The sequence below is a fragment of the Pteropus alecto genome, unplaced genomic scaffold, assembly GCF_000325575.1.
Source record: "Pteropus alecto unplaced genomic scaffold, ASM32557v1 scaffold313, whole genome shotgun sequence".
NCBI classification, from domain to species: domain Eukaryota; kingdom Metazoa; phylum Chordata; class Mammalia; order Chiroptera; family Pteropodidae; genus Pteropus; species Pteropus alecto.
In genome coordinates this window covers 424,107-441,985 of record NW_006434832.1, presented here as the reverse complement: position 1 = coordinate 441,985, position 17,879 = coordinate 424,107, and the positions used below count along the sequence as shown (strand labels likewise).

The window sequence follows — 17,879 nt, the reverse complement described above, 5'->3', positions numbered from 1 at the left end:
CCTCCCGCCCCACCCAGCGCCCGGCCACGCCCTGCCGTATGACGTCAGCACGCCCCGTGCGTCGCGTCGCGGCGCTCACTGGGGGCCCGGCTTTCGCCCGCTGCTGCCGCCGCCGCCGCCGGCCGCGGCTGCTCTCCCAAGATGGCGGCTCCTCCGGGCGAGTACTTCAGCGTTGGGAGCCAGGTGTCGTGCCGGACGTGCCAGGAGCAGCGGCTGCAGGGCGAGGTGGTAGCCTTTGACTACCAGTCCAAAATGCTGGCTTTAAGTATCCTTCCCTGCGCGGAGCCCGAGGCCGGGCCGGCGTGTATATGTGGTGGTGGGGGGGTGGGGGACGACGGCGGCGGCTAGGGCCCTCTCCGGGCCTAGGGGCGACCGGCCACCGCGGCTCCCGGAGCGCATGCGCATGGCTCTGGACTCCCCTCCCCCTCTCGTGGGTCCCTAGGTCTGCTTTGGGGATCCTGTTTCCCACCCCAGTGGGACCTGGGCCCCAGGCGAAGGCCGGTGGGTGGAAGGGGGCTTGACACGCGGATGGCTTTTCGAGGGGAACGGTATGAAACAGGACAGTGATCAGGAGAGGGGGTGGTCGTGGGAGAGGGTTGGGGGATTGGAGCCCAGATGGTAGGGGGAGTAGAGTAAGGAACTGCTAGTAGGGAGGGCAAGGGTATGGAGTTTAGGAGCGGGTGTCTACTGATGGGATTTGGTTCAAGGAAGGGCGGTGGGGTGGTGACCAAATGGGCCTCGCCTGTTTTTGGGGAGAGTAACTGAGAGTAACTGGGCAGAGTTTTATCTGAACTGGGGATAGGGGCTTGTTTTGCTGCTTCGTGTGTATGCGTGATGCCATTAGAGGTGGGGAATGCTGAATTTTAGGTTTCTCAGTCATTTGAAAATTGCTGTTGGGGGATGTTTGCATTGGAGACCTGGTCTAGAGAAAGGACCACGTTTTTCAGGGGCTTATGTAGGGATGTGCGGGTTACAGGTGAAGCAGTAAGTTATCTTCTCTTGCCCAGCCCAGCACATGGAGTTCTGAGTTTTCCATAGAAGTAGCCTCCCATTTTGAAAGTGACAGTGTCCAACAGAATGGAAAAGGTGGCCTACTTCTTTGGGGGTGGAAATGATTTCTGAATTATTCCAGGAAACTCAAATCTTGGAAACAAAATGCTTGTTAGTTGTAATAATTGTGCCACCCCTTCCTTTTTTTTTTGAGCCACAGGTGGGTTTATTTGGATTTTTTTTTTTTTCGAGGAGAAATCCTTTATGGCATCTTTCAAAAGAAGTTTCCTAATGAGTCTGCTGCAGTTGAGTGGCAAGTATTTTAATCTACTAATTGTAGATTTTTAGTTTAGGAAGATGTCCTCTGAAACTGATTACCAGCGAGAACAATTGCTTTTTTTATACTACAAGAATTCATATCTAGACCAAATAAAACCTTTTACAGTAGTGGTTTAGTTGGTAGGGTTTGGGAATGAGGAATTACTCTGCTTTTAATTGACACAGTGTGCTTTTAATAAGTGGTTGGAGAATGAGTGAAGGAATGAATGAGTTAACTAACTGGATTACCTTGAGTGAGCTGCTTTTCCAGTGCTGTAATTTTCTCTTGCAAAATGGGAAATTTCAGATCTGAGAAAGTGAAAAGAGCACTGTACAAATGAAGGCAGTATTACACCAAGAGCATAAAGCACTGCTTCTCCTGTGTTCATTAGTTTTAAGATATACAGTAGACGTGAGGCATTAAAACTGCATTGCGCCTCTCCATAAAACTGATAGAAGGTGATAAATCCTTTTGAGGCTTCTAGTTTTGGGTCATATATGGCTTTGAAAAGCTTGAGATCTTTTGGTTATGGGGTCAAGCGGGAGGAAGGTGACAGGCAGAGATTTCCAGAGGAGAGTTGTGATTCTTGTGAGGCTCTCCTGTCCTGCTCATGGCACGCCTTTTACACAAGCCTTGTGTGAATTCTGTTTTCCATGCCCCTTTTGGGATGTGTTGTCTGCTTGCCCCTATTTTCCTTAACTTTATTTTCTCACCAGAATGTCCCTCTTCCAGTGGAAAGCCCAACCATGCAGACATCTTGCTCATAAACTTACAGTATGTTTCAGACGTGGAAATAATTAATGACCGAACAGAAACCCCTCCTCCCCTAGCTTCACTCAATGTTAGTAAGGTAAGGACTTGAGAGCAGTTCTGGCTCTCCAAAATGGTGGGAAAATTCTCATTGACTCTTGGTGATATATACATTGTCCATTGTTTATTATCCATCATTGACTTAAAATAGCTTGTTCTGTTATTGTTTTAAAAAAACGTGTCAGTTTAGTTTTATTCCTGGATATCTTCAGAAGATTTTAAGAACATCTTAATGCTCAAATAGAGAACTAGAGTTGAGAACTTTTTGCTTTTGTCCTTTGTGAAAGACGGCTTTTTTTTTTAAACCTGAAGTCCATATGTGAACTTCTGGTGTTGGTGGGGTTGAGAAGGGGTGTTGCTTGTGAACCTCCTGAAATTGTGCATGCGTGCATACATAAATACATGTTTCTCCTGGGTGAAGATATGAAGTATTTTTCAGATTCTCAGGGATTCATGACCAACAAAAATTTGAAAACCATTGCCTTAGAGCTTCATTTTGGTCTTTATGTTTGAAATATGAGGTCTAACAAAATTAGAGGTTTAGAATGTTTTAATCTTAGATGTATAAATTGATCTCTGGGAACCCCCAAATCACTTTTTTGACTCTTCAGTTCTGTCAGCCAAAGTTTATGTTGATAACAGTAATACTCCAAGCCTGTTGTAGCCTTTGCTGTCCCCTGTACTTGGAACTTGCTTACTTCCAAAATAACTGTAGCCTTATCCATCAGGACTTAGTTAAATGGCACATCTTCTAAGAAGTCATCTTTGATTACCTAGGCTAAAGTAATTTTTTCCCATTATTCTTTCTTACAATATCTTACCCTTTGAGCTAAGGAGACATAACATTTATAGTCCAACCTGGGACATTTGTGAGAGTAAAGAGGATTGCTTTTGTTTTATACTGGGACAAGTATAGATCAGTGAGTCCTGAGCAAGTTAATAGCCTTTTTGTAATTATAATTGTATATCATTTATACAATTTGCTTTTCTGTCTCATCAAACTTCGTTTTGTGAGGATGGGAACCACATATGTTTTGTTCACCACTGCATATACAGAGCTTTGCACAGAGTAGGTGCTTAATAAATATTTGTTGAATGAGTAAGTTAGGCCTTCAGTTTTAGTAGCAGCTGCTTTTCCTTAAGTCTCTGGAATTAGCGTGGTGGAAGTTGTTCCCTCTGGGGGAGTCTTATAATGTATATTCTCTTGCCTCTCTTGGGAATGTGGTGTGTTTGCTACAATTGAGCAGAGCAAGAAAACACTCTAGCAGTGAAACAATAGAGGATAACTGAGGCTAGCAGAATATAAGTTACCTTAGATCTGGAGCTCTCTTCCTTCCAGATTCCAGGGAAATACCACATATTTTTTTAGTGATGGCTGAGGACAGATTTGGAAGGGTCTTGGGTTTCATATTGCATGCAAAACACTCCATCCTTAGAAACAAAGATTTTTGAAATCCCAGCTTTGTCACATACCTCCTACTAGAGTATAGGAACTCTGGGTGGTCTTCTATTAGCTGAAGAGATTTTAAAAGATTCAAGTGAAATAGTTTATTCCTAGTATGTTGAGAGAAATAGGCTCTAAGTTATTCTTTGGTGTTTATAGGGCATGAGAAGTTTGTCACTAAATAACTGGATCATTGGCAAGTAGTAGAGTAATGATTATATGAAAGAGTTGATGTTCTTAAATTTAAAAGATACTGATTTCTGCTCATAATCAACAAATACCACCATTTATCTGAGAGGGCTTGGAGTGGTATGGGTGGGATTGCTAAGAAGCAGTTTTCTTATATTTGACTTCAAATATAAATAGTTCACGGTTAGTTTGCACATTATTCTTGCCTTTAGGGTTATGCTTTCTGTTGATCAGTTTTATTTATTTTTTCTGTCCACTGGTCAGTTTTAGTTATTTACTAGCATTGTTGTAAACTAGTAGTTTACCCATTCATTCAAGAAAGTAGTAGGAAGTAATAGGGGAATACCAGAAATCTTTACTTTTCTTTGTAGCCTGTTTGCCAAGTCTTGAAAAAGGTTTGCTGGGAAGAGGAGTCAGAAACTGAAAACTAAAATTAGATTGGAGGGCTATCTTTGGATTTCTTTCTAATTTTTTCATTTGTAGATATGTTTATAAGTAAGCAATATTAGCTTTCCCTTGAAACTAACCTTTGAAGATGCTTTGTGATTCCTCTTTGGATTCAGTTAGAATTAAAAGAGCCTGCTAGTGTTAGTGAAAACAGCTAGTCCAGGCAGCTATTTACAAGTTGCTTAAATGACATGGAAAGTTCATCTCATTTAAGAGCGTGGACTTAGGGTTTTTTAAGATGGAGGATTATTTAAGCATGTTAGAAGGGAACTAAAGTGCCCTGAGATCCGTGAAAGAAAACTCTTGATGCTCACAGTCTAGGGGAGTGCTACCTGTGACCTTCACTTCCAGTGGAAGATACCATCATATGTTGGGTCATCTTGCTTACGTAGTAAGTGCTCTGTTTAATTAAACTTGTTGATATAAACTATATATTTGTTTACTCCAACCCAGCAGGAAATGGAAGAGAAGGCCTTTTAAAGGAAATACTAAATTCCAGCCCAACTAGAGAAGGTATGAACTAGAAATTGGAGATGAGCCCGTTTTGCTTTCTATTGGCAGTTCACTGCAGGCTAAGAAGTCCTATGTCTATCCACAGCAGTGGGATGTAAGAGGAAGCTTGGAAGAGGACAGTGGAGTTGCAGAAGGTGGAAGTTTTGAATATCATTTTATCTTCTCCACAGTAGCATTATGTACCCTCTTAAAGTGTTCTGATTTTCCTTACTGTAAGACAGAAGCATTTAAATAAAAGTAAAAAAGCACACCAAAGCCAATCATAAGTGAGATTCAGTTTATTCACTATGGTTCTTATTAGTTTATCATGAGGAAAGCTTAAATATTGCTTGAGGATGAGAGCCCTAGGATCTGCATGGTGGGGTGAGGTAAGGTGTTTCTTAACAAGTTCCTTTGAATTGACTCCACATCTTGTTCTGTGGGGATAAAGGTTTCCCATGGGTTAGTAGTGCTCTCAGGAGATGATTCAGGGCCTGTCAGTATTAATAAGGTTCTCTCTTATGTAGCATTATCAAACATTTACTGAAAATCTGTTTTGTGCAAGGTATTGTGGTACGCTGTGCTGGAGACCATACCTTAATTGTTCTAGTTCTTCACAGTTTATAAAGAGCTTCGACACATCTCATTTCATTTTCACAGCCACGTTGTGTGATCTTTAGAGTATATTTTTCTTTTAGCTTAACAGATGAGAAAACAGTCTTATCTGTTTAAGTGACTTGTAGGTTATATGACTAGTAGTGTGGGAACTAATATTTTCACGTGCCACCCTCTGAACTAGCAATTAGTAGACATCTTTTAATCCTAACAATAGTTCTTATGGTGTGGGTGCTGTCACTGTCTTATTGAAGAGTAAACTGAGGCTCATAGAGGATGAATCACTAGCTTAAGGCCAAATAACCAATAAGTGATAGAACTGGGATTTGAACTCAGGTCTGATGTTTTGACAGCAAAGTCCCATATTTTTTCTACTTGCTGTGCGTGCTAAGCCTAAGTTTATAGAGTAGTTTGGTGAAATGAATCGTATCAAAATATCTATAATCCTAAGTAATGTTTCTAAGTAAAGAGAAACGTGTGTTGTGTAGTCAGGAGCAGTGTGGTCTAGTAGAAAGAACATAGTAACCAAGCAGATAAGTCTTTAAAATCATTTCTCTGCCACTTAACCTTACCAAGCATCAGTTTCCTCACTGTTAAAATGGGATAATGTTGGTATGTATCTTATAGTGATATAAGGATTAGACTTGGCAGTTGTTAATTTTGTTCTCCTGTATCAGCTATGTGTAGCCAACTGATGTTCCTTGAATTATAGCATAAGAAGCAACATGGGGGAAGGGAGGCAACATGACAAAGGGAAGGCAGCCAAGAAAATTGATGCTGTTATTATGTCAGTCTCTCTTGGCATTGGATCTGACATTTGTTCAGATATCAGAACTCACCAGCCCAAGATTGGGGAAAATCAAAGTTGTATTGGACGCCATCAATATGTAATAACTTAAAATTAAAAGATGTTTTTAAGAAACCTCTTGTTGGTGTCCAGAATTAACTTGAATTTCCAGGGCAGTGTTATCAGGTGGCATAGTTAACACTTGCCTGTGAACTAGAGGTTAGATGAGTAGTCACAGAATTTAGAAGGCTGTGTTTTCCAATCTCTGAGTCTCTCAGGAAAGAACTCAGTGACATAGCCAAGGCAAGTGTATATATTCATTTGTTCAGATAAATAAATGCAGCCAGTGCATTGAATGAGATGTAAGTCTTATCACTTTGCTGAGTTGGAGAGAACTCTAGAGGAGATATTTGTGTGTTTTTGGGGGGAGACAGGAAAAGAAAGCATAGAAAAGTGAAATTTACAGATAAGCCGTTCACTACTGACTGATTTGTCAGCTTCTTGAATCTCCTTTTACCTGTTTATATCTTACTAACAAGCAGTGAATGATCAAATGGAACCAGGAAGAGATTCAAAGAGTTTATCATTAGTTCCTGGTAATGAAGAATGAGTTGACTGCCTTAGGATAAAAATGGTATTTGGAGATTGGTCAGTGGGTAGAGGGACCTATTAAGGCTGAGAAAGTGGAAGAGTCACAAAGTTGACTTTAAAAACTGACATCAGTGCTTACTTTTAGGTATGATGTCACACTGAGGGAAGTATTGACTTAGTTTTTGTTTTGAGTTCCACCAGTTTCAGAGCTAAAATTTAGCTAACCATATGACTTTCTGGCAATTTGAGAGTTAATCCTCAAGTATGAGTAAATTCCTGGGGGAGTCTATAGCCATTGCATTGTGGCCTATGTTCATGGACCTATCATTTTAGCCAGGCCCTTGACCGTATCTTGACCCTAATGTGTTGAGGTCTGGAGTTAACACCAAGTAAAATCAGATGACCTGGCCTCCCTGTGTTTAGGTATGTGTATATTGGTAGGAGGTTGAAGATGTTCATGTTATGTGTAAATGTGGGAAGAGAAATAACTGCTTGTCTAGTGAAAGCAAGACTTTGTCAGATAAAATTTTTCTGGTTTCTAGGAGCTGTATATAACCTGTTGGCTCACTTGATTGGAATATATTGTTAAGGCCACAGTCCCTGGTTAAGAGTCCACCAGTAAGTTTTGCACCTGGCTCTGAGCAGACATCTGTTTCCTCAGAGAAGTGTTATGAAGATACCAGTGAGGGTCAGGGGGTGGGGATGAAGAGGAAGAGCCCATCACTGCCTAGTAATGGGGCATGTTAAGTAGTAGTGGTATTAGATATAGTCAGAGAGGTAGAGTGACTGCCATTTTAAAAATCGCCAGGCTTTTGAAGGAGGTCACATTCAGTGGCATTCAAACTTTGGGGTCAACCGGACAGCCATGATGGGGGGTGCAGTGCTCCAGGTTAGGGCTCATGGCTCAGTTCAGGCTATAGTATATGGCAACCAACTGACTCAGTGGGGCTCTCATTAGGTCAAGGGTTTAGTTCTGAAGGGGGCTTTCTTGACATAGAGGTCTGGGGAGGATAGCTGTCTACCTGAAAAGACTTAAGCCCAAGTACTCTGCCCAAGTACTCTGGCAGAGTAATGCCATAGGTGTATTGCAGCCATCTCTGCATTCTTCTTTGTTGGAGATAATTCAAAATAAAGACTTTACTGGTGGGTCAGTGGTGATATCTCTTCTAGTGTTAAGAAAGGGGAATTCTAACTAGTCTAGTTTTCCTGGCACGGAACAGGGGTGTGTCGGGGAAATGGTGCAGTTCTAGCACTGTAATTTTGAGACTAGCTTAGGTAAATACCAGATACTACCCTGAAGAGTGAAGCATATTTTACCTGAACTAGAAAAGTGAAGGATCTACATACTACGCCAAGTTAACAGTGTGGTATGGTAGAATGTGGAGAGAATGTTTGAAGAACTGTAAATTATTCATTTACAGCTGGGATGCTAATGAATTGTGTGACCTTATATTAGTCACTTAACCTCTAGGAACTGTTAGGTCTATGAACCACTAATAGTCAAAGTTTCTTTTTTATCCATCTTTACTTTCACTTCCCCTGCCTTCTAGGTGCTGGAGATGTCAGGATGATTAAGATACTGCCTTTGCCCTCAAGAATCTCGTGTTTGTTGGGAGTAGTCAGGTGCAGCAGCATTTATCTTAGTGATAACGGTATGGTGGGATCAGTGTTAACGGAGGTATGAGCAAGGTGCTATGATAGCATAGAGCAGGGACAGCAAACTTTTTCTGTAAAGATCCTGATAGTAAATATTTTAGGCTTTGTGGGCTATACATTCTCTGGCACAACTACTCAACTTTGCCTTTGTAGCAAAAACAACCATAGATAATATGTAAACAAATGGGCATGGTCGTTCCAATAATACTGAACTAAAACAGGTTGTTGGCTGAATTTGACTCACAGGCTGTAGTTTGCCAACCCTTGGCATAGAATAGTGAACATTTTAGGGAAGGCTCAGATGTTGCAGTGGGGTAGGGTCTTAAAGAATAAATGGTAATTAATTAGATAAAGGGAGAGAAGTTAAATGGAATCAAGCTGATTTGGAAGGTGCTCAATTTGTCCATCTCTGCAATTTAGAAACTTTTACTCTTTTGTCAATGAGCTAATGGAGGTTGTTCTAAAAAGAGAGGGAAAGAACTAGTTAAGTGCCAATATTGATGTTAAGTGCTTTACACGTACAGTTGATCCTTGAACAACGTGGAGGTTAGGGACACTGACCTCCCTTGAAGTTGAAAATCCTAATATAACTATAGCAGCCCTCCACTTATGCGGATTCCCAACCGCAGAATTGACCCTTGAACAATGAGGGTCAATTGAAAAAATCTGTGTATTAGTGGACCACGCAGTTCAAACTTGTGTTGTTCAAGGATCAACTGTATATCTTACTGAACGCCAACAATAACCTTTTATGGTAAACAATAACCTTTCATGGTAGGCCCCAGACGAATGGACCGAGGCTCAAGATAGGTTATGAATCTTGCTCAGGTTCATGTAGCTCATGAGTGTTAGGGAGGGATTTTAGCTGGAATCTCTTTTTTAGAGGCATGGTGGCTCTTCTATTTTACTTTGTTTTCTGCTTGCTTCAGGGCTCAAGAAAGAATAGCACATGGCTCTTTCACTATCATTGAATAAAATCAACTCTTTATTTCATAAGTGGGGCCCCCATTTTGGCACACAAAGTTAAAGGCATTTCCCAATATATTATTCCAGTTATACTTTGGAAGATAGTCTGTATAGGACTTACAGCCTCTCTGGCAGCTCTTATAGAAACCAGAAGGGAGAGCATTGAGCTCATTGGCTAAAGAAAGGTTGGATTATGTGGATTTTTCTGGAATGGCCCACAAGCCACCTTCTCTGCTAATAATGATGATGTTACAGTAATAATGTTAACAACTAGTGTTTGTACAGTGCTTTATACAGCTCACCTAGTGTTTTTACCCATGTTATCACCCTAAATCCTCACAGCCCTGTGTGAGATGACTCATTTGAGTGTATACTGTCAGAGGTAGGTTGTTAAGGTCAGATTTCAGCTTATATCCCAGTCAGTTTTCTGTGATGGAGCCATGTGGAGATTATACAGCAGTACTGGTTTCAGGGTCTCAGGGCTAGGAAATTACTCTATTGGTGTCCAGGAGGTTTTATTGTCTGTTATAGCTATGAATACATTTAATGATGTAATTACAAATAACGAAAACTGGCATAGATAAAATTTTGCCTATAGCGTGTACTGACTGTGACTAGAGACTGGTCTGTATTGTATAGCAGCAATATGATGGTTTGACAAGTATGTCAAAGTCTGGAGATTGAGGTGGTGCCATGCCCCTGGATTTGCAGGGTATTTTTCATCATAGCTCAAAGTGCTCAACGTATCTTAACATTCAAGTGCAAGAGATGCTTGACTTACCTTCTCTAGTCTTGGCACATCAGAAAATGACGGGTCCAGGGAATACCTATAATTATTGACCTGAAATGCTCCCTCACACAACATCTATTCTACTGAAAGCACTTCTGTGAGTTACCTTTAACAAAAGAAATGAAGGATGTCCTTGAGATTTTGGATGAGGCCAGGGGTCCTTTTCAGAAAAGAGAGGCCCTTCAATGAAAGGTAGACAATTGTATTCTGTACTGGGGACGTTGATGGAAAAACAGTTCTTTTAGAAGTGCAGTGCAGGTTTAAGAACACAGGCTCTGGGAGCAGACTGGGTTCAAATCCAGACTCTCCTCCCACTTCTGGCTTGGTAAACTTGAGCAAGTTTCTCAACTGTGCCTTAGTTTCTCCATCTATTAAGTAGGAATAATTTTAGTCCCTATTTCATTGGATTGTTGTGCAGATTAAATGTTTAATACATGTAAAGTGTGTAGCTTGGTGCTGAGCATGGAGTAAATGCTTGCTCAACAAGAGTTTAGCTCTTATAATAGTGTTCACTACCAGGCCTCTTTGGCTCTGTGGTTCAGGTGTTTGATTCATGTGTTACAATATGTATTCCAGGATACCAGTCCAAGTGCAATGCTCTGTTTTTTGAGTTCCCAGTTATCCAAAGTCGTAAAGAACAGTATTTTATTAGAAACTTTCAGGCAGGAGCTTTCAGCTAGGGAATAGGAAGACTTGGGGATATTGATATTTGGGAGAAATATTTTCGAGAGATTGCTTGTTGCTAAAAATGAGGGCTTTCCAAGAGCACACCTCAGAATTGAAACAGCAGGAGCAAGCATGGGCCTTAGAATGACAGTTGTTCTTGGGCGCTCTGTCTACCATCCTTCAGCCTCCACCAGGCCTTGCAGGCAGCACTGGCAAAGGGCAGCAGCTGCAGTGTTTCTTAACCCCTTTGAAGTCAGCTAGTTGGAAGGCCCAAATACACAGGGAAGACAAACTGAGCTCATTGGAGTTATTAGGTCACATCCAGCAGGTTCGTCTCTGGGCTCTGCTTTCCTTGTTGTATCAGCTGTCACAGCCTGCTGAATACTTGCAGTAAGACTTCCTCTGGATTCCTCACAGCACCTGTGCTTTCCTGGTCTATGTGTGTGGAAATAAGATGGCCTAGCTGGTGACTAACAAAATGAAATGCATATTATTTGTAATTTATCATTGTGGCTGCTTGCTCTTCATGTCACTGAGTGCAGGAAGAGATATGTGTCATTGGTGTTCATTAATTCATTCAAGGGGTAGCCAGCAGCAGGCATGACTAGAAGAAGCCTTTTAATATTGATGTGCTTTGGTATCAAGTTCATGCACTTTTCTCCATTACCCACATTAAGGTGCTATATATAAAATGGCCACAGGAGGAAGCACAGGTTAGTAGACTAGGAATAACTGTTTTCACTGGGAAACATACAAAATTAAAGAAGAGGCAGCTAAGCACAGGTTGTCTTGTGCAGTCATTTCAATTAAGCCACATGTACATTAGTGAAAAATATTTGTAGGTTTGTGTTTCTGTTTGCCTGAATCCTGTGTGCTTTTAAAGTTTGTGCCTTTAATAGTCTGTGAGATTCTAAACAGTTAGTGCCTCAGTTTTTATTGGAAGGGGCCGGTGGCTTGCATGTTTGCATTGAAAATGGATGTATGGTGATAGTCATTGAATTTTTAAAATTGCAGTCCTGATGACCCTCCCAAGCTTAAAAGGTACACCCTATACCTTCTCTACTAAGGGCAGCTTTTATTGGTTCCCTCTGGTGGTTTAACAATTACTATAAAGTTATTAACTTGAAATAACTGGACCATTTATAGATATACATTAGTTTACAGAAAAACATGTTGTGGAAAAATTTGATCTGTATAACAGCTACCTCGAGGGTAGAGTGATAGTCATTTACTTTACAAAAGGAGGCTTATCCACATTTTTCATCAGTTTTAAGGAACATTCCTAAAAAGAACAAGGTAATCCCTCCCCTCTCACCCTCAATTTTGAGAAGAAACACTTTTAGATTCTTGTTGATGGGGTCCTCCTTGGGAGTAATTTACCCCTTTTTTACAACTTCCTAGTGAAAGCAGATCTGCTGCTGAATATCATATTTAAATATTTTTCAGATTGCCATGAAAATGCAGTCTGTAAACTGATAACGGTAGGTTTCACAGTTTGCATTAAGTCCAGACCCTCAAAGCACAATTATAGGTACAGGTAGAGTATAGTTGAGGATATTGGGGCAAATTGAAACACAGTTAGCTTACACTGATGCCTGCTGACTTTTCCGGGGCTCTCATATCATTTAGCATTTGGGATCTGTTTGCACTATGAGTCGAAAGGGAGAATCATCTATTCTCCTTTGCTTTCAGAGCCTTTGGAAGAGATTATACAACTGGTATTTTTGGGGGGCTAGGGGTGCATTTTGAAATCATTGTTCCATAACCATTGCGTTGCTGTTATTCAGGCTGTTCAAACTAATCACTTTTGGCTGAGATTTATATTCATTTTATTTTGCTTCTGGCAAAATTCAAAAGTGGCTCCTCTTCTAACCTTTTCCCCCACTTCTTCTAGCTTAATTTGTGAGTTCCATTCTTGTACATCCTGCATAGATGCCTGGTTTCCCTGAGCCAACTCTTCTCTCTTACCAAATGGGTGATGTTATGTTTTTAACCTACTGTGTAGGTGACAAGGATATTTCACTCCTAGTACCCAGACTATCTAGTCAACACAAGCTTTACAAAAGCAGCTTTGTCTGACCCAGTATTGGGAGATGTTTTTGGTTTTCAAGGATAAACATTTTTAAAAAGACCTAAAAATGAGGCCTTCCTGCATGCTCATGGGGTAGACATCTGCCTAACCACCATTTGCTTCCCAGGAGCTCTGCAGGAGCTTGGTTAATCCAGGAAGCTCTCCTGCCCTCCAGTTTTCCTTCTTTTCTTAGAGACTTCAGATTTCCTACAGGGTTGTTGGGAAAGTGAGACTCACGGAAATTCCTTATTACCAGGGTTTTCTTGGTGACTGAGTAAGCTTTGCTTGTTGCCACTTAAAATCTACCACCAGTAGTTCTCTTTCCATAGAAACAGCTTTCCAGCCACGAGTCTTTCTTGCTGCAGTTGGAATTGCCAGTGATTGGAGGAATGCTGTCAGCCCTATACATTTATTTCTTTGGTATTTATTTCTCTGTGAAGTTATCACCTGGTGGGGCCAGATGGCAAAACCGAGCTTGAAAAATTATTTATTTACTTCTGCTATCTGTCTCTCTCCTTGTCCTGGGGACATGTGAAAAAGGAGCTCTGGCTTCAAATCACTGCATCTTGACCTTTCCTTCCCCCTTAATCTGGGAAGACTGAAATGAAAGTGTGTATGAGCTTTCTCATCTGTGCTTAGATCCCCTTCTCCCTCAGTCAGTTTCTGAAACTCAGAGGCAGAGATGAAACTCCCCTGTTCCCCATAACCCACTAACCTCTTTTTTTCATCTTCATGGTCAAACCCATAGCTTAATAAAGCACTTTATTTTGCCAGCAAACAGTTAGATACATCGTTGACTTTCCTCCCTTCAAAACAATATTTGGTTTATGGTTTGAAGGGTCACTATTAAAGCAGAATAGAAATGTTTAAGAATTCCAAGCATCTAGGTGCTTTGGGAATGTGTTGGAGGTATGATCTCTTTGTTTTTAAGGAGCTGGCGTTTGGGGACAAATTGTTCGTATGTATGTCTTTAGTGTGCTGCAGCATCAGTATATTAAGGTGTTCATGGGTCTGAAAATCTCTCGATCATTTGTTTGACTTTCAGACGTATTATCTGTCTTTTGTTGGTTTTAACCATCTTGTCCAGCCTATTCGTTTTGTTTTACATTCAAACAAATTTGCACTTCTGAAGTCTCTAGGAACCAATAGTATGGGATCACTGTTTGGAATGGGATCAAGAATGTATTAGAGGGGCAACAGGGATTGACAGGCCCCACTCCTGTTGGGAGGGATTTCCTAGATTTTAGTAGAATTTCTTTCGATTAATTTGTGATTGTTCCACTAGAGGGCAGTTAAAGAGCAGACTTGAAGTAGAATGCAGACCATTCCTTTTTCTAAAGAGCTGGATAGCTCTTCATCTCAAGTTGAAGGTGGACAATATCTATGGTTAGATTTACTTACATCTTGGCTCCCTGTGTGTGCATAGATAATGGTGCTAGAAAGGTAGTCTTTAGAGCCGCAAATTCTGGCTTATGAAGGTGCGATAGATAGTAATTTCTAACTGAGGCTCTAGCACGTGAGCTGATAAAAATTCTTAATTCTTCCTATATTTGTATTACTTTTTATCACTGTTTCATCAAGTAGCTCCCCAGTCACATTTTATCACATTGTTCTCTATTTTCTTTCTAGCATTTACTACTGTATAAATTACCTTATTTTTGTTTTTGTTTATAATCTATCTCCCCTACCCCCCATTCAGAGCTGTATCTGTAGCTTAGCACAGTGAATGTCTGGAACATGGTAGGCATACAGTAAATATTGGAAGGAAGGAATGTTTGCCAGGAGTAGCAGTAACTTTTCAGGTATATTGTGTGTTTTTGTTTCACTTTTGATCTCTGAGAAAACTGACTCTACCCAAACCAGTTTTTTCTGGCCTCCTTTCCTCAACTTAGGTCCTGACTGTTGGAAAGTATGAAGGTAAATGCTTTTCTGAGTCTCTTTCTTCTCCCCCACCCTAGCTTGCCAGCAAAGCACGGACAGAGAAGGAGGAGAAGCTGAGCCAGGCCTATGCAATCAGCGCTGGTGTCTCCCTAGAGGGCCAGCAGCTCTTCCAGACCATTCACAAGACGTGAGTTGGGGGATTATAGGGGGCACCTTGTCCTGGGGGTGATACTGCCTGGCTGTGCTCTCTGGTGGCCGACTCTTGGGTAGTCGTGTTCCTGAAAGTCACCAGGGAAGCTGGGTAGTGTGTTGGCAGTATCTCGGCATCTAGCAATGCAGGTGCTTGTTGCCTTTCCATATAGAAGAATGGTGTAAACGTGGACACGTCTTTTCTGGGCTTCAGTTTCTCAGTTTCTTCATCTATAAGACTTAGTTTTGGATTAGGTTATCCCTAAGGATCCCTTCCAGACCTAGTATTCCATAATTTAGAACTAGTGATTTCTTTGTCTTTTGTTATTTTGATCTTGTACCTTTCTCTAAAAGCTTAGGCAGTTTTCTTAAATGAAAGTTATATCTATTCAGTCTTCCCAGTTGTAAATTGGGATAAACATAGGGAGTTAGGGAGAGCAGAAGGCCACCTTATTACCACCTCTTAAAAGACGTTTTGTCACGCCAGAAGTCATTTGACTCTCCACTAGCTCCTAGTTGCTGAAAAACTGAAACATTTGACAGTCCTTCCCCTCCTCCCCCTTGCCTTCTGTTACCCTATTTAACCACCTGGGTCTGGTGCACAGATGGCAGCTGGCATCAGAGCTGTTAAGAGGCCTTGATGTGAGTATCTGAGCATTTACAGGTATGTGAAGGAACTCTCTTAGTATTAGTTGCCTTGGGTTTTCCCAAGTGTGAACTGGAATGGGTTTTCCCAGTTTGGCAAGTGGGAAACTGTCTGATAATTGAGAGGGGCCAGTTTGAGGAACAGCTTCCGTTTCAGGTGGTGGAAAGAGTACAGATCACAGTATGATGCGGAATTTATTCTCCTCTCTTTCTAAAGGTGCCAGTTTCCCCCTAAGCCAAAGGTTGGCAAACTACCACCATTGGACCAATTCAGCTTAGTTTGTATATTATTTGTGGCTGCTTTTGTGCTACAGCAGCAGAGTTCCATGGTTGTGACAGAGATTGAATGGCCTGTAAGTTTAAAACATTTGCTGTCTGACCTTTATATAAAAAGTTTGCCAACCTCTGCCCGGGGCTGCTACTTAAGTTGAAGCTAGTGGTCTCAACCTAGCTGTTTTTTTGTAACTCAGTTTGGTTTGGACTTCTGAGGCTGGCACCAAGTTTTCTGTGGTTTTCCAGGTCCCTAATGCTTCAGAGAAACTCTTCTGGGCCCTCCTCAGAGTAAATGTTCATCAGTTTTATTGCTTTTTATAGCCAGTGGTGCCCAGGAAATGTTTCTTGGCTGCTACTCTCTCTGGGCTGCTGGCAGCTAGTTGTTGCCTGAGTGGGAGCTGGGAGCTTGGGGTCAGCAAGAGGTGTGGGATGCCCACAAGAGGTAACTTTTACCTACTGTCTTCTCCTTCCAGCATTAAAGACTGTAAATGGCAAGAAAAAAACATTGTAGTCATGGAAGAAGTTGTTATTACACCCCCATATCAAGTGGAAAACTGTAAAGGCAAAGAGGGGAGTGCACTGAGCCATGTACGCAAAATAGTAAGTAAAGGAGCCGTGAAACTTTAGGGGAGAGGGCGATTCCTCGGCCTTCACGCTCCAGCATCAGGGCAGGACAGTGAGCTGCAATCCCTGTCTCTTCTGACACAGCCAATCTGCTTCCCTGCAATGTGGTGCTCTGCAGCTGTGGCGGGGACACTCGTGCGGAGGTGGAACCACTGGGTAGTGTGGAATAAAGCGAGTGGTCAGCTGCAGTGCGGTCTTTTTGGAATTAGCAAGACCATTCTGTGGTTTTGGACTTGAAAAGTTCCTTTCATCCCAGGTCGGATTCTTCTCAGGAAGGGTTGATTAGTATAAATTAGTTATCACTGGTGCCTCTGACCCTGCATGTCATCTGACTTTTTAGGTTGCGTTGCAGCATTTATAAACAAACAGTACTGAAAGATCAACATTGTGGATGTAAAAAGTTTAAGACTATATAATTCCCTACCAGCTTTCCATTCTGTACTTGTGTGAAGAGGGGTCATAATAATCTCTTGAATTTCTGTTTTAGTTTATAGAGTTATCTTATTTTAGCCAGTCTTAGCTGAAGCTGCAAAAAATGTGGCTGAAATAAGAGGCCCCCAACCTGCCTTGTTGGAAAAGCCAACAGACAGCAAGGGCAAAGGCGCCTGAATAGTCTGTGGGCTGGTTGGCAGGATGGGGCTATCTAAGCCTGGAGTGGACTGTTTGAGAGACCTTGAGTGCCCATCTCCTTTTCTGACCTAGGCTGACTGGTCTCTTTCAGGTTGAAAAACATTTTAGAGACGTGGAAAGCCAAAAGATACTGCAGCGTTCACAAGCCCAGCAACCACAGAAGGAGGCTGCCCTGTCATCCTGAGTCCACACACACGGAGGACTCTTCCAGCATCCAGCCAAGAGGCGATGGTGGTGGCTTCAGCGGAGGCAGGCCGGGGGAGGGAAGGGATCCTATATTTTCTGTTGGCTCTTGTTAACAAAGGGTCAGCATTTCCAAATCTTAGACTTGAACAAACAAAACACCCAACAAAAAGAACAAGAGAATAATTTAAAAGTTGAATCGTTACTTGACTAACAGACTTTGGTCCACCATGTCCTTTTCACAGCCCCCTTCTGGAACAGTCAGTCACCTTGTTAATTTTATTTTCGAAAATTTCTGTCTCTACCCTTCCACCTCTGACTTTTCTTTCCTAGTCTGTCCCTGCCATTCTGTTTTTATAAGTGGCTACACTTGCCTTCTGAATGATTGAAAGAAACTTTTACATCTTCTCTTCCAAAATAAAAGTAACAAGCTGACTGTGATACTTAAGTTGAGACTAGAGCAGCAGACAGAGGTCTCACTTTAAATTTTTCTCTTTTTTTTTCTTTTTTTCTTTTTTTGCACAGGGCATGGCTTGAATTAGTTTTATTTTTCTTAACTTTAAATATATATATGAAAATATATATTAAAATGTTCTCTAAATATTTTCTGCCTTGCAGGTC

At 41.5% G+C, this 17,879-nt stretch overlaps 1 protein-coding gene across 1 annotated transcript; it reads left to right on the top strand.

The window, feature by feature from the left end:
* The first annotated feature begins 7 nt into the window (after positions 1-7).
* Positions 8-17,474, top strand: LSM12 (LSM12 homolog). Its single transcript, XM_006910100.3, has 5 exons — positions 8-265; positions 2,026-2,159; positions 14,792-14,901; positions 16,295-16,421; positions 17,167-17,474. The coding sequence occupies exons 1-5, from the start codon at positions 142-144 to the stop codon at positions 17,257-17,259; spliced, it is 588 nt and encodes a 195-aa protein (XP_006910162.1). The 5' UTR covers positions 8-141; the 3' UTR covers positions 17,260-17,474.
* Positions 17,475-17,879: the final 405 nt, after the last annotated feature.